Raw genomic sequence first — 17,920 nt, 5'->3', positions numbered from 1 at the left:
AAAACCCGCAACACAACACCCATACCCCCCCCCCCCCACAACAACAACAAAAAAAAAAAACCCACCATCCACATTGCCTTAGTCCTGACCCTAAACCATATTTTTGTTTTCCATCAAAAGTTTCATGGGAACAAAAAGTTGTCATGCTAACAAGGAGACACTCTCAATGGGCTGTTAAGAAGCTTACTATGGAAGACATACAAAGAGAAATCCTTCATAGAAACTAATGATTTGCCAAATCGAGAGGAGAAAGTGAACTCTTTTAATTAGGAAGTTTTTAATGATGAACCAATGTCGCGATGATTTAACATGAAATGTTATTGAAGTTATGGTTTTGGAGCGAAGTTCAACTTATCAGATTTCGACAATTACATGGATTCAAACGAATTCATCGAGCGACTCAAGACAGTGGACCATGTCTTTGAGTGCAATGACGTCCCACCAGATAAAATGGTAAAGTTAGCTGCCATTCAGTTAAAGTAGAGTGCATATCTACGGTGAGAAAATTTGAAGCACTTACACTAGCGTGAGAAAGAAAACAAAATCACTTATCAGTCCAAGATGAAAAGGGAAATGCAATATGTACCAACACATTACAAATGGGACATATTCTTGAGATTTGATTGCTTTTAGTAGAATGATCTCTCAGTAGAAGAGTACACATCTGAGTTTGATCAGCTTATGTTAAAGTGCTAGCTAGTGGAGCCCGAAGGGAATTCCATAGTTCGATATATTGGTGGATTGAAACCTTCCATTGGTAGCATGGTATGGTTGCAACTCTATTGGACATAATAAGGTGAAGAGACAACACAACAGTATCACGTTTATACCACATTTCAAATAGGGTTGTCATCAAATCGGACAGTAAGAGTGCTCCAACTAGAGCACCTAAGCTAGTCTCACGAAAGGAAAAATAAATCTAGAGTGGAGAAAATATGGAGCTCACTAGCACACCCAAATTCACCCCAGATAAAAAGTGCTTCTAGTGCCATAGTTTTGGGCACATTACGTTTTATTGCCCAAACGTGAGGGTGATATCTTTTACTAAGCAATGAGTAGTTGAAGAAATAAACAACTGCAGAGAATAAATACTTTTAAAAGTAGCATCATCTTGAAGCCGACAACAGAGAGATGCTAGTGATTTAAGCTGAGCCTATGAGAGATTTTAACATAACTAACATTGGTTACGTAGGAGCAATGAATTTGATGATTTGATACCAAACACTAGGTAGCCCCAACTAAGAGGATTTCAAGATTTTTCAGATGTAAAATTTACCCTCTAGATTGTCACTATGGAGTGAGGTCCAATGTCATTACTTCATATAGGACGAAAATTTTTAAATTATTTCTGAAATGTTTATGGAGTAAGCTGGGTACTAAATTCCAATTCAGTTAAATAGTGAATTCTCAAATAGGTGGCAAGATAAGGATGATGAAGCACATCATTGAAAGTCTCCTTAAGTGTTTTGTGGGGAAGGACATCTGACAGTAGGAGATCCATGTCCTTCCAAAGAAGTGGAAGAAGCCTCTCCTAGCCGGGGAGAATGATATGGGAGCTGTAGATTCCACATAATCCCGCATAATCCGATTAGTGATGGGGAATTCAAAGAGCAAGTGGTGTGTCTATATCTTGCTCAGGAACATGTAGTGGATCCCCTCTCACCATTTCATTTTTCGATAGCCGTTCTCAGTCCGAACAACCATCAAAATTGCTGCTATCTGCTGTCCATTAGCCAGTTTCCGTCGTTGAGCATATCATAACCCATCCCAAACTTCTTGACTGACCATAATATCTTTCCCATGTTATTCTATAACCACCTCCCCACTCAATCCCATCCTTAAACACCTTCCATGCACCCTAGAACGGTATCAAGAAGACATGCGAAGAACAATGATTTTTTACTTTTGTTTTCATTCCATCTTGTTTTACCACGAGTCATTACAATCTATTGCTTCTTATCATGACTCATGAAGGAGCTAGCGGGATTATGCAGCTTTTGAAAACTTCTGCAGGTGGAATGAAAGTCAAAGCTGATAGGGATGAATCTTCTCCCTATGCTGCTATGCTTGCTGCACAAGATGTTGCACTGCGTTGCAAGGTCTGCTAGCATCTTACTTTTCTTATCTTTGTCTGAGTTTTGTGGTACCTTTGGTGGTAGTATTAATGTTGATTTTTGTTGTTCCATCATCTTTGCAGGAGCTTGGCATTTCTGCGCTACATATTAAGCTCAGGGCCACAGGTGGGAACAAGACAAAGACTCCTGGTCCTGGTGCCCAATCTGCCCTTCGGGCCTTGGCACGATCAGGAATGAAAATTGGTCGTATTGGTAAGATGTGACACTAATTTTATTGTATTTCTTGCTGTCTTTTGTAGTACTAAAATTTTATTTTTGAATGCTCGGTACTGATATTAGTTTCATATTCACTTATCATTGAAATAATAAATGTCATTAACATCATTCTTTAAGCTAAGGTCTTTATATGGTCTGCTTTTGTGCTGTCTTTATGATTTTATAATTGTTGTTGCAAATCATATTTTTTTTTTAATTTAAATAGCACTGTTCTTCGGTTTGTTTTTATTTACACTTACTTCCCTTCCAAGAAGGAAACTAATGAAGAAAAGCTTAATCTTACATTTTAATGTTGATAGGGAATTGCTTTGTTAATCATTTTCTTTGCCTTGATAATCTGAAGTTAGCTTTATGAATCTTCATTCATCACTTTTGACAATTGAGTGTTGCTTGAGGTGTTAAATCGTTTTGGCATAAATTATTTTATATTTTATTCTATTCATGTTACTTTTCATTTATTTTTGTTCTTTTTTAATCCTTTTCTCGCTAATTTATTTACTTTTCAAAAAAAATATCAACTTTATCTATTGTTTTTATATTGTTTCCCTTTGTGTGTTTTTGAATGTGTAGTCGGGTATGTCTTTTATTTAAGGTATTATTTTTCAAATCCAGATGAGCATATTTTGTAAATATGAGCTAATTTCTCCATCTTGAAGTTAATGTGTCTTGAAATTATTTATGCTTAGAGTGGTTGAACTTTAATATATTCTTACTCTCTCTTTTTCATCCTTGCGAGATTCTTCCTTATCTAGCAAATCATGATGTTTTGTTTTTTCTTGTTATTTCTTTGTTATCTTTCATTATATCAAGCTCTTCAGTATGTGATGTTTCCCTTTATTTCTTTATCATTTGATATTGAACAAAATAGTAGGCATTAAATCCGCAATTCTAGTGAACGACATGCTTTTATTTGGCCGACTACAAGGATTTCCCATCACACGAAAGCGAGGATTAGAGAGGTGGCTAGGGCTAGCCACTCATAGGAATTGAATTCAATTTGAATACGTAGAAATTAGCTCCTGGTTATTAGATATTTGGTACATTTGATAAATGGTCCTAAAACACTTAAAAACAAACACTTAGCCTTTATAAAAAAAGTTTTGTTTCATTTTTCAGAGGCCATTTTGTTTAAAGCCACATCAAACAACTAATGCATAAAAAAAGAGTAAGCATGCTAGATACAAACCGTACACGTTATTTGACATTTTTTTTTGTTCATATCTATTTTCCTGGCCTCAAAAATAGTTTTTGTTTTGGCTTTGGAGGTGGTGAATGTAATATAGGAACTGCAATATGTTTCATAAATTTATTGACTGCCTTTTAATACTATGATACAAGTTTACAAAAAAGATTTTATAATGGATTTGGAATGATTTTAGGCTTTTTTTTTTTAATATTCTTTGATGTAGGAAGATTATGATTTTAAGAATTTTATTACAAATCTTGGATCACTTGGAATATAAAAATTTAAAAAATTATAAGTTGCAGGTTACTAAATTTATCTTTTAACATAAATTTTTTGCTTTTTATTTGAAAACAAATAACATGATTGGTGAGGGTTAGAGAGTAGGCTAGGGCTGGCCACTCTTAGGAATTGGATTCAATTTTAATACGGAAAAATTAGCTCCTGGTTATAGGATATATGGTACATTTGATAAATGATTCTAAAACACTTAAAAACACACAACCTTCATAAAATGTTTTATTTCATTTTTTAGAGGCCATTTTGTTTAAAGCCATATTAAGCAATTAATGAATAAAAAAAGATTAAGCATGTTGGATACAAACTGTACACTTTATGTGACTTTTTTTTTTGTTCATATCAATTCTCCTGGCCTCATAAAATATACCTTAAAGGAGTTTTAGTTTTCGCTTTGGAGGCGGTGGATGTAATATTTGAAATGCAATATGTTTTCATAAATTGATTGACTACCTTTTAATATTATGATGAAAGTTTACAAAAAAGTTTTTATAATGGATTTGGAATGATTTTAGGTTTTTATTTTTGATATTTTTTGATGTTGGAAGATTATGATTTTAAGAATATTAATACAAAAGCTAGAATCGCTTACATTATAAAAAGTCCAAAAATTATAAATTGCAGGTTACTAAATTATTATTTTAACAGTTTTTTTTGCTTTTTATTTGAAGACAAATAACATGATTTGGTTAGTCCAAGAGATAATTTAACAATTACATAAAATCTAAAATTCTTCATGAAAGAATGGTGAATAAAATATGCTTTAGCAACTAATCAAGTTTGTACTTCAAAAGATGAATTTATTACTTTAATTTAAAGATAATAAATAAGCGTTGTTCACTCCAATAGATAATTTAAAAATTGACTAAAGTATAGAATTACATAAAAAAACAATGATAAATAATAAACTTCAACAACTAATTAAGTTCATATTTCAAAAACTAAACACATTATGTACGACTTAAAATTATTTTAATCGCCACACAAAATTAATGAATAATTAATTTTAAAAAACAAGAATAAAAGTATAAATTACCCCACAAGAGAATAATCATACATCATATTGGTAGGAGTCTCTCTCTATAAGGAGTTATCCACACCTGTGAAACACTCAAAGCACTTATATATAACAATCATATGCAAGGAGAGGAAAGTTACAATTATATTTTGATACTTACTATTCCCTGAATTTTAAACGACCCAACATTTACGTTGATAGCATATAAATGATCCAAAAGAAGAAACGACACGCTCAATAAAAAAATCAATTTAAATTAATAATTTCAATTAATTTTAGCGGTTAAAATTTTTCCATTATTCAAATTATAGAATTTCATTAAAAATCAAACAAAAGTAGAAAGCAATTACCCCCACAATAAGATGATCATGTGTTAGACCTAAAATTTGGGTATATGAATAATATAATATGAGTTGTCGGATAGTAACTTACCGAAAAAGACACCAATAATAACGAGAAAGACAACATGAAAATATGAAATCATAAAGACAATGAATTATCTGTGATAACATCATGTAAGAGTTAGCGACGATGCTTATAGCAGTAATGGGAAGACTACACATCAACATAAAATATTTTAAAGGGAAATCAAAATTGCATCATATAACAATCAAAGAGAATAATATCGATAGAAGAAGCACATAAAAAAAAAAGAGAAAAAACATCAATATTGATGACAAATATGGACAATAATGAAATTATTAAATCAAAGAGAGAATATTAGCGGTAAATAATGGAGAAATATGAGTAGTTGTGGGTAATATTTAGCAATTTATATAATATTTCTAAATTGTATAGATGCTAATTAGTATTTAGTGGACTAGGTTGAAATTATATTATGATGATCTTGATTTAACATACTACTCAAATATTATAGACCCATCATGTTCATAAATGAGATGCCACATAGGTATATTTTTTGCTGAACAAATTAAAAAAAAATCAATATACTAATAGAACTAATAGAGAAAAATAAAAAATAACTATTTAGTATGAGTTAAAAGAAGTAATTAATAAACACTAAAAAGCAAAATTGCAATATTACTATCCAGAGGTCAAAAAGCTTTGTTTACTCTTATTTTTAGATTTTTGTATTTTCTATATTAAAACATTACTATCTATTGCCTATCAAAAAATACAACTGGTATATCATTAATACGAAAATAATAAAAATAACAAATTTTAAGGTAATAGAACACGATAAATCATTATATAAGTATATACTAGTTTGCATGGTAGAATAGATGACACGTTAGAACTCCCCTGCTTCAAAACAACTCATCTTAAGTGAAATGAGTTATGAGGGAGTGTCATCGGGGGCATGATAATCATATATATCAAAAAAATTGAAGGTAGATAGGGTTGTTGATAGAAGATCGATAATATAAATATTATCATTCATACATTTAACCATTGAAAATGACAAACTTGCTTAGGCTTAAGTTGAAGTAAGAATCTGATCGAAAGTGTTTCTTGCGAAGCCTTATCATGGCTAGGTTTTTTTGATCAAATATATTTCGGTCCCTATGTAAATTATCCTATTGTTTATAGGTGGTTCAGAATTTATTAATTTAGCATGAAATTTTTATAACATGTTATTTGCATCTTTGACCATTGTCATGGCCTCTTTACTTGTTTCTTTTAAATCACCGCAATATCAATGGTGTGGTTGGGTGTTTTGGTATGGACGATGTTAAAAAAAGATTTGTCATAGGCTGATTAGGCATGGAGTTATAAGCAAACTTAACTTGATCCAGAACTTCATCTCAATGCTTCGAGTGCTTTTGCATTAAACAACAAAGCATGTTGTCAAATGTGTGATTGACTACCTCAATTTATTCGTCTAATTGTCGATGATATGTTGAACTCATTCACAATATTATTTGTAAGAGCCACCGTCGCTTCCTTCAAAGTAAGTAATAAACTTTAGATCACAGTTTGTTGTGAGACTACATGGTAGACCATGAAGTCTAACTATTACTTGGAATAATAGATGAGCTGTGAGATGGGCATCCAATGTTTTCTTACAAGCTATGAAGAGATATCTTGGAAAAATGTTCAACAATAATCACTGTAGAAGCAAATATCCTTTTTTTTATTTTCGACAAACCTAGTATAAAGTTTAAATTTAAATCATCTAAAATTGGATCAGGGATGGCCCGGTAGATATGGCATATATAGTCATTTTTTTTTGGAGTAGTTTGTAAATTGAACATATTGTACATCTCTTCGGGAATTGGGTGACATCTTGGTGTAGTCGAGGCCAATAAACCTAGATTGTAACTGTATTCGGGTTTTCTCTCTCCAACATGTGCGGTCAAACCTCCCATGTGTATCTCATTAGTATGTTGCATTCAAAGTGAGGAATTTTGTACACATAATCAATCACCCTTAAACAAATAATCATGCCAAATAGAATAATCTTCTACTTTATGCAATATAGTACTTCATCTCCAAAAGGGTCGTGATCACTGACATATAAATCCTTTATATATTCTAATATTGCGACCTCCATTTATAACATAGTGGTGAGAACTAACATATAGTTGCGAGCGTAAGCCACTCAATTATGGGATCTAGATTTATGTTTAAACATAGCTAAATTATGTATGAATACTATACATCTGGCATGTATGTGGTTTACTGTTTAATGTGAATTGAGAAACCGTAGGGATTTTTTTGTTCGTTGCATAAAACCCAAATTTGATGCAGAAGATAGTGTTCCCACTGCTTGAGTGCACACACTTATTGATGTAATTCCTTCCCAGTGCACACACTATTGATATAATTCCTTCCCATAAATGGTATATTTTTACCTCGCAAAAGTAATTTTACTTAAATATTGAAGTGGGCAATTGTTCTGTGATAAGATGGCTCTAATTCCAATATCAAAAGTGTCAGTATCAAAGGGTTTATTAAATTATCTCTTGGAATTGCCAAATTATTGTCCTTTTGAATTTTAGCACGTTTCATGATGGGAGAAGGAATTCTATTGAGAACTTTATCATTCCAGATTCAGATGGTGAGTTTGCAACCAAACATATATTTGATTTATTCAAATTAGATGAAGACGAGCAATATCAAAGGAATGCGGACAAAACTATGGTGAATTTCAAATTAGAAAGGACATTCCCTTTATCGATGACCAATTCCATATTGAAGATTATCTCAATTGGGAATAAGCGGCTCAGATCTTCTTCGAGTATATGGAAATCCCACTAGAAAAGTAAGTAAACTATGTCATTTGTCGTTTAATAGGGGGCCGACTACATGCTGGCTACAACTATTATAAAACTGTAGGTGAGAAGGAAAAAGGTTGTTCGTTGTTGGCTCAGAAAGAAACAATTATGAGAATATTTCTTATCAACAAACTTTGAAAACATGCTATATGTACAATATCAACACTGTTCACAAGGAAATCGATCTGTTAGTGATTATATTTGGGAATTGTATCGCCTAAGTACTATAAATAATTTTAATGAGTCAAATGTTCTACTAGTTATAAGATACATTTAAGGCCTCAAGTATGCAAATCAAGATAAACATGAATTAAACTCGGTTTGGTGTCAGTTGTGAAATGGAGCATAATAAGATATATAAATCTAAATAAGAACATAATAAATAATCAAAATTTAGAACAACATGCAACGATGACGACAACGAGATTTGTTGGCGTTGACAAGAGGAACATCAAATGACAGTGGTTGCAATGCGAGCAACATACGACTAGATCAAAACAAGCAGATGATCGTTATAGCGAAAGCAACAAGCAGTGACAACGATGCTGGTGGCAATAGGAACGGTTACAATGCTGTGACATTGGTAACAAAAGCAGAAAGCGAAGATGTCGGGAAGCATGACTAAGGAGTGGCAAGCTCTTGCTCGCGTGAGCACGGCCTTGGTTCGTATTCAAACCGTATAATATAGAGAAAAAAAGATCTAATCACAATACGTGCACGCCTCAACAAAATTGAGGTGAGGCGGCCTTGAGATGTACCTCATCCAATGTGAGGCGTACATGTCACACGAGCTGCTCTAGGTTGAGAGCGACATCTACTCGATTCTGGGATCTAGAGTTATGTTTAAGCATAGCTAAAATATGTATGAATACTATTCATCTGGCATGTGTATGTATTTGACTGTTTTCTGTGAATTTAGAAATCAAAGGGATTTTTCGTTCATTGCATAAAACCAATTTTTGATGAAGAAGATAGTGTTCCTACTGCTTGAGTGCACATAGTAATGCATGTAATTCTTGCTCATAAATGGTCTATTTTTGCCTCACAAATGTAATTTCACTCAAATATTGAAGTGGGCAATTGTTCTGTGATAAGATGACTCTAATTTCAATATCAAAAGTGTCAGTATCAAAGGGTTTATTAAACTATCTCCTAGAATTGCCAAATTATTGTCCTTTTGAATTTTGGCACGTTTCATGATGGGAGAAGGAATTCTATTGAGAACTTTATCATTCCAGATTCGGATGGCGAGTTTGCAACCAAACATATATTTGATCTATTTGAATTAGATGAAGACGAGCAGTATCAAAGGGATGCAAACAAAACTATTGTGAATTTCAAATTAGAAAGGACCTTCCCTTTATCGATGACCAATTACATATTGAAGATTATCTCAATTGGGAATAAGCGGCTCAGATTTTCTTCGAGTATATGGAAATTCCACTAGAAAAGTAAGTAAACTATGTCATTTGTCGTTTAAAAGGGGGTTGGCTACATGCTGGCTACAGTTATTATAGAACTGTAGTTGAGAAGGAAAAAGGTTATTCGTTGTTGGCTTAGAAAGAAACAATTATGAGGATATTTCTTATCAACAAACTTTGAAAACATGTTATATGTACAATTTCAACACTGTTTGCAAGGAAATCGATCTGTTAGTGATTATATTTGGGAATTGTATCGCCTAAGTACTATAAATAATTTTAATGAGTCAAATGTTCTACTAGTTATAAGATACATTTAAGGCCTCAAGTATGCAAATCAAGATAAACATGAATTAAACTCGGTTTGGTGTCAGTTGTGAAATGGAGCATAATAAGATATATAAATCTAAATAAGAACATAATAAATAATCAAAATTTAGAACAACATGCAACGATGACGACAACGACAACGAGAGTTGTTGGCGGTGACAAGAGGAACATCAAATGACAGTGGCTGCAATGCGAGCAACATACGACTAGATCATAAGAAGCAGATGATCGTTATAGCAAAAGCAACAAGCAGTGACGACGATGTTGGTGGCAGTAGGAACGGTGACAATGCTGTGACATTGGTAACAAAAGCAGAAGGCGAAGATGTCGGGAAGCATGACTAAGGAGTGGCAAGCTCTTGCTCGCGTGAGCACGGCCTTGGTTCGTATTCAAACCGTATAATATAGAGAAAAGAAGATCTAAGCACAATACGTGCACGCCTCAACAAAATTGAGGCGAGGCGGCCTTGAGATGTACCTCATCCAATGTGAGGCGTACTGTCACACGAGTTGCTCTAGGTTGAGAGCGACATCTACTCGATTCTGGGATCTAGAGTTATGTTTAAACATAACTAAATTATGTATGAATACTATTCATTTGGCATGTGTATGTATTTGACTGTTTTTTGTGAATTTAGAAACCAAAGGGATTTTTCGTTCTTTGCATAAAACCAATTTTTGATGAAGAAGATAGTGTTCCTACTGCTTGAGTGCACATAGTAATGCATGTAATTCTTGCTCATAAATGGTCTATTTTTGCCTCACAAATGTAATTTCACTCAAATATTGAAGTGGGCAATTGTTCTGTGATAAGATGGCTCTAATTCCATTATCAAAAGTGTCAGTATCATAGGGATTGCTAAATTATCTTTTGGAATGACCAAATCATTGTTCTTTTAAATTTTAACATGTTTCATGATGGGAGAAGGAACTTTATGGAGAACCTTATCATTCCAGACTCGGATGGCGAGTTCGCAACCAATCATATATTTGATCTATTCAAATGAGATGAAGACGAGCAATATCAAAGGGATGTGAACAAAACTATGGTGAATTTCGAGTTAGAAAGGACATTCCCTTTTTGGATGGCCAATTACATATTGAAGATTATCTCAATTGGGAATAAGCGGCTCAGACCTTCTTCGAATATATGGAAATCCCACTAGAAAAGTAAGTTAACTATGTCACGTGTTGTTTAAAAGGGGGTCTGTTACGTGCTGGCTACAATTATTATAGAATTGTAGGTGAGAAGGAAAACGGTTTTTCTTTGTTGGTTCATAAAGAAATAACTCATATGAGGATATTCCTTGTAAACAAACTTTGAACGCTATATGTACAATATCAACACAGTTTGCAAGGAAAGTGATTGGTTAGTGATTATATTTGGGAATTGTATCTCTTAAGTACTATAAATAATTTTAATGAGTCAAATAATCAATTAGTTGTAAGATACATTGAAGGCCTCAAGTATGCAAATCAAGATAAACATGATTTAAACTCTGTTTGGTCTCAGTTGTGAAATAGAGCATAATAAGATCTATAAATCTAAATAAGAACATAATAAATAATCAAAATTTAGAACAACTTGTGACAACGACGACGACGAGAGTTGTTGGCGGTGGCAACAGGAACATCAAATGACGGTGGTTGCAATGCGAGCAACAGACGACTAGATCAGAAGAAACAGATGATCGTTATAGCAGAAACAACAAACAATGACGACGATGTTGGTGGCAATAGCAACAGTGACAATGCTGTGATTTTGGTAACAAAAGCAGCAGGCGAAGATGTTGGGAAGCTTGACTAAGGAGTAGTAAGCTCTGGCTCGCGAGAGTACGACCTTGGTTCATATTCAAACCACATAATATAGAGAAAAAAAGATCTAAGCACAATACGTGCATGCATCAGCAAAATTGAGGCGAGGCGGCCTTGAGATGTACCTCAACCAATGTGAGGCGTACGTGTCGCACGAGCTGCTCTAGGCGTAAGACTCGAAGCATGTTTCTTCAGAATTGAGCTGAGACGGGTCTCAAAGCGTGCCTCTGATTGCAAAATTTTGAACAATGCTCACTGCTAATCCCATTTCTTCATTATTCATCGCTGCTATTTTCTCTTTTAAAATCATTCCATTTCTTCATTATTTGCTGCTGCTATGGATGTTTTCTGTCCTTCTTTATTTTTTTCTCTTGTCAATATTATTTTTGTTGATTGTTATATTTTGTAATTTTAAATTCTCTTTAAAATATCTTGATGCTGTTGTGCTGTCTTCCCATTGCGACTGCAAACATTGTTGTTAACTCTTATTTGATGTTATCACAAATAATCCATTCCCTTTGTTATTTTATATTGCTATGTTTTTTTCCCTATTATTGTTGGTGCTTTTTTTCGGTTAAATTATTATTTATTTTCTCGTATTCTTACTAGTTATTACAATTATAATATTATTCATATGCCTAAGTTTCAAGTCCATCACATTACCATCTCATCATAGGATATTCTTTCTGGTTTCTGTTAAATCCTTAATGCAATTCTGTAATTTGAAGAATGGGAAAATATGCATTTCTAAAATTAATTGGATTTGTTGTTTTGAATTGATTTTTTTATCAAGTGTGTTGTTTCTTATTTTGGCTCATTTGTATGCTATTAATGAAAATCTTGGGGCATTTAAAATTCTTGAAACAACGAGTATCAAAGTATAGTTTCAGCTTTTTTCTCATTATGTATGCCATCAATGAAAGTGTTGGGGCATTTAAATTCCTATGCGTTCTGAGAGCTGCAGAACTGTGGATGACTCCTTATAGAGGGATGACTTCTAGTCTTGTTTTTTAAATTATATTGTCATTAATTTTTTATAGTGATTGAAATCATTTTAAAACGTACATGATGTGTCCACTTTTTGAAATATAAAACCGATTAGATGTTGAAGTTTATTTTTCATCATTATTTTATATTTAATTATATATACTTTTGGTGATTTGTAAATTATCTATTAGAACGAACAAAACTTATTTGTTATTTTTGCGTTAAAGCAATAAATTTATCTTTTGATGTATTGACTTGATTAATTCTAAACTTATTATTCATCGTTTATGATGCAGAATTTTATATTTTACATTATTGTTAAGTCATCTCTCTGCCATCATGGTTTTGTTCACGTCTCTTTGATACTGATGCGTCTGCTATTGGAATTCTCAAAACAATAGCCCAATTGATTATTAAAGTGAAAAGCTTAGTCATGCGACTTTGTGAGGCAAAAAAGGACTCTATGTAACTCTGGCTCATAAACAGTCCATATACATGATTTTTAAATTATCTATTGGAATGGCCAAATCATGTTGTTTGTCTTCTCATAAAAAAACTCTAAAAATTATATTTTGCAAATCAGGTTTTAATGTGAAGACAAAAAATAGGATTTGGTCACTCTAAGATATAAGTTAACAATCACGTATAATTTAAAATTTTAATTGAAGCTATCATGAATAATAAACTTTAGCAACTAATCTAGTTCATACTTCAGAAGATAAATTTATTTCTTTTAATGTAAAGGCATCAATTATGCTTTGTTCATTCCAAATATACTTTGCTCATTCCAATAGATAATTTAACAATTGCTTAAAATCTAAAATTACTCAAAAAGAAAACAATGATAAATGTTAAACTTCAGCACTTAATCAAGTTATTAAATCCCAATGTAAAAGAAAATATATAAAAAAATGATCTAAAAATAGACACACCATGTATGACTTAACATGATTTCAATCATCACACAAAACTATTGAATAAATAATTTAAAAGACAACAACAAAAGTATAAATCACACCAACTGAGAAGAATCATACCTCATAGTAGTGTCTTCCTTTATAAGGAGTCATCCACACTTGTGGAGTGCTCAAATTATTATGTGCTGCAAGTCGTGGCATGTTGGTTGGCGGGGTTCACTGTAAGTCCCCTCAGGTCACGGGTTCGATCCCCATTGGCGTTGGGTTCTCAAATATTTAGGCACATGGCGCGGGCTCTCATCATGGGGCCTAGCACATGGGAAATCAGTATTTGGGCCTCTACCAAATATCGATTTCATTTTAATATATATATATACATGTATATGTATATATATATACATACATATATAACAATCATACACAAGGTGAGAATAATTTGAATTATATTTTTGATACTCATTATTTATGAATTTTACATGCTGCAACTGATCAATTGATAGCATACAAATGAATCAAAATGAGAAACAGTACACTCAATAAAAAATCAATCAAAAACAACATATACAATTAATTTTAGCGATAAAAATTCTTCCATTTTCAAATTACCGAATTCCAATAAGAATCCAATAAAATGAGAATGCGTTTACTTTTAATCAATTACTTTTTGAAGCCATCCACATATTCCTTTCATGGTATTCTTTATATTTCTTCTCTAAAATTTATGAGCATGCTTTTACTTTTAATCAATTACTTATAAAGTGATCCATTTGGTTACATCTTAGACAAGCCTGCACAACAATTTTTGGATTCTAATTTAGTAATGGCTGACTTTCCTTTTGATTCTCTATTGCTGATGATCGTGTTTCTATATTTTGATGTTGTTGAATGATGGGATTCTTCTTGGGTAGTTTGGAATCCAAAGCTAGTTATGAATCTTCTTGAGTTAATTAATAATATGGGTTGTCATGTCATATTTTGAGTTCAAATTTTAATCCATTCATAATTTTGTGCTAGGTATGGTGAATTATTGGAACCACTCATAATAAAAAACTAAGAAAATATAAAGAAAATTGAACCTATGAGAAATTTTTTGGGTGATGGAACCAAGCCCAATTTTAATTAAAATTTCAAATTGTCCACACATGATGAGAAGAATGGCCCATGAAAAATTCTATAAAAAGGTAGTTGTATTGTAGGATTAGGAAAAAAAAATTGAGTATGGCTGAAAGTAGAAATTCTATGGTGGGATTTTGGCTTGATACCAAATGGGGGAAATAAAAGGAAAGACGATAGAATGGTAAGACCTTGATAAAAGAATAGATAACAAAGTAACCAAAGAGATGTAGACACCTTGATTTGATGGATGAATAGGAAGATTTGTGTGCAAAAAAGAATTAAAAGCCCCGATTCTTTTTTGCCATTGGCAGTGATTTTCCTGGCACACAACAAGAAACTTCTGTATAATTTGAATTGGTTTCAATACTTTCATTAACATTAAAATGGAGGAAAAAAAATCTAGAAGGAGCTTAGGTGCGTTTGGTAAATATGACCGCTAATACTTAAAAAAATACACAACCTTACTACATTGTAAAATGCAAAATAAGCTAACTACAATCACATATTCTTAATGACATATGAATGACTTAATGAATGTAAAATATAGAACATATTAGATATACATATTTTTTGCATCAAGTTAGTAATTGTTCATCACTTTTTTTATTTAAGTCGAATTTTCAACTAAGTTATACGTATTAACTCTCTTACATGCATAGAATGCCACAGTCATGTGTGCTTGTTTTGATCCACTTTTGGACTAGATTTTGATCTGAATTTGATTTAGACTATACTCCTTCACAAGAATATTGCCAAAAATCCAATCTTCTGATCAGTGTTTTAATATAGATATATGGATGAAGTTTTGTGGGTAATTTTTCTCAATCATTTTGTTTGGGACATGTGAGCGAATTTAATTGCAAATTCACACTTAAATATGCAAGGCCTAAAATTGTTGTTGAAATTCTGAGCTCTCGACCAATAAGTTCAAGACGGCTTGCATAAATAATTTTTTTTTTCATTAAATTATTCCTCTATAATAGATCTGTTATGCAATTTACAGAGGATGTGACCCCGATTCCAACTGACAGCACTCGCCGAAAGGGTGGCAGAAGAGGGAGGAGGCTGTAATTGCTCCGCATATAATTGGTTTGTCAGCCATCTTTGACTGGAGAATGATAAGATATATCTGCAACTTACATAATTTTTCAGATTAAAAGTGGTGTTAGTTTTTGCTTAGATGTTGTTGAATGGTCTTCTCACTGAATTTCTTTAACGAGCAATGCTACATTTCCAAAAAAGAAAATGCAAATTTTTATCTGGACTGTTTTTATTGACAGACCAATTAAATTTTGAGTGTTTTATTCTGGTTTGAGAAGAGTTCTTATTGGTCTATCTATTCAAAGTGTTTGCGACAATGTTGTCTTATATAGACTTTTTTACAATAATATTTTTGTGAAAACAAAAACCATTGTTTGTTTGTTTTTTTTTTTTGCAGTTGAACGGGCATTTCTCACCACACACATGCACTTTTTTGTTGTAAACGGAGGCACGCGAGCATTTCTTAAAATTCCTATCCTTTAATGTCCTACTTCTTGAAATCTCTCTTAAAGTCAATCACAAAAGATCTCCCAAGTCTCTTGGGAACACATTAAACAAGCACTTGGGCAAACATGAACATCATCTAAAGACAACACAAATGAGATGCATTATTATTCATCGAGGGAAGTCATTATACGTTTGAGAATGAATTATTCAAATGAGACACTATGCATTATTCTTTATCTTTACAGGATAACTCCTTATGTTAGGTATATTTTAACATTTAATGGATCTTTCTCTTTTTTTTCTCAATAACAAACACTATTATAAATAACAACACTTGCATACATTGTATTTACATGTCTTACATGTAATTATTCATATTTACAGACAGCACTCAAAGCCTTCATATCACATTAAAAGTGGCACTATTTTCACTTTTTAAAAACGCAATACGTCTTTTTCATGCATAGGTTTAAAACACTGAACTGCTATGTATATAAATATAAAAGTTTAGGTGTGAGATATTTAAATACATATGAATTGTATGTTATGTATGTAAATTTCCTTACATAAATGCTTGTCCGATATCTTGGGAGTAACATATGGGGAGTAATGTTAATCTTGAGAAGAAACATGATCATTCGTCAATCAGACACAAACCCCTTTTGAAAGCCATATTTATCCATCATAAAGGCAACATTTGCACTCTGTTCTTCCCAAATTGTAAGTACTGCTTTTGACTCGACAAACAGTGGGCGTAGGTCTTAAGATTGAACTCTCTAAAGTTTTCATATCGATTGCTATGTCTATTGCATTTTCTATATGTGCTCTCAAGAGAACTGTAGGTGCAATCTTTTCTCAAATCTTTGAATGCATAAAATTTCTCTTATTTTGAGTAACAGCGAATTTCCATCATTCATTATTGTGACATGAAAGTTTTTTCGAGCCCTATGTTGTATTTAGGCGATTAAAAACCATCTAACTTGTTTTTATCATCTAATATACATACAACTAAATTCTTATGTATTATCTTATCTAACGCTTAAACTTCAATTTAACTTCAATTTTTACATACATATCTTCTGCCCTATGCATCAAAAAGTGAATTTGGTGATATGTTTTTATGTGATGTGAAAGATTTGGGTGGTATAATTGTAAAAGATAAACTGTTGGTGTTAGATATGTAAATACATTAGAATTGGGTGGTATGTAAATGCTGCCTCAAATGATTATTTTAATTTTGACGTTACAGAGTTCCTTACTATCTTGCTGGGCCATATCAACAATAATGCCTACTTTAAAGGGAGAAAATATTGTCCGGGCGTGCGAACTTTCGGATGGCCGATAAAGGGGCACCATGTCCCTCACAAATGAGATGTATGAGGATGTAATGTTCAGACTGACGGGTGGAAGTGCAACGTGTAGACATTATTTTCTAACTTTGAAGATGCCAAGATCAAAGTCCTGTGCCAAGAAAAAAAAGTATATATATAAAGTATTTGAGAATTTCCTTCACAGTTATCGGCACTCGTCCTATTTTTCTCTGCGGAGTCGCCCTTCCCCATAAAGTCGTTGCAATGGTTTTCAAATGTACTGTTTCAGTCTAATTTACAATTTTAATTAGTTTAGTACATTAGTAGGGCTGTCAAAAGTGTTTTTGTTCATGTTCGGCACATTAGTAGGGCTGTCAAAAGTGTTTGTTGCTCGTGGAACAAAAAAATTGTTTGTTCGTGTTCGGCATCAAATTATATATATATATATA

The 17,920-nt window shown here is 32.6% G+C and overlaps 1 protein-coding gene across 2 annotated transcripts in view; it reads left to right on the top strand.

The window, feature by feature from the left end:
- LOC110025283 (40S ribosomal protein S14-like) overlaps positions 1-17,626 on the top strand; it is a 19,658-nt gene extending 2,032 nt beyond the window's left edge. The window contains exons 4-7 of one of the 2 annotated variants that reach the window (XM_020725686.1): positions 2,014-2,099; positions 2,198-2,327; positions 15,677-15,762; positions 17,411-17,626. In XM_020725686.1, the coding sequence (XP_020581345.1) occupies positions 2,014-2,099; positions 2,198-2,327; positions 15,677-15,744 (284 nt within the window). In that variant the 3' untranslated portion in view covers positions 15,745-15,762; positions 17,411-17,626. Of the gene's footprint in view, positions 1-2,013; positions 2,100-2,197; positions 2,328-15,676; positions 16,023-17,410 lie in introns of those variants that run through there. The other variant, XM_020725685.1, reaches the window with a different exon arrangement.
- The last annotated feature ends 294 nt before the right edge of the window (positions 17,627-17,920 follow it).

This window comes from Phalaenopsis equestris, unplaced genomic scaffold, assembly GCF_001263595.1.
Source record: "Phalaenopsis equestris unplaced genomic scaffold, ASM126359v1 Scaffold000297, whole genome shotgun sequence".
NCBI classification, from domain to species: domain Eukaryota; kingdom Viridiplantae; phylum Streptophyta; class Magnoliopsida; order Asparagales; family Orchidaceae; genus Phalaenopsis; species Phalaenopsis equestris.
Note: the sequence above shows the minus strand (reverse complement) of the source record. Positions and strands in the feature narration are given on the sequence as shown.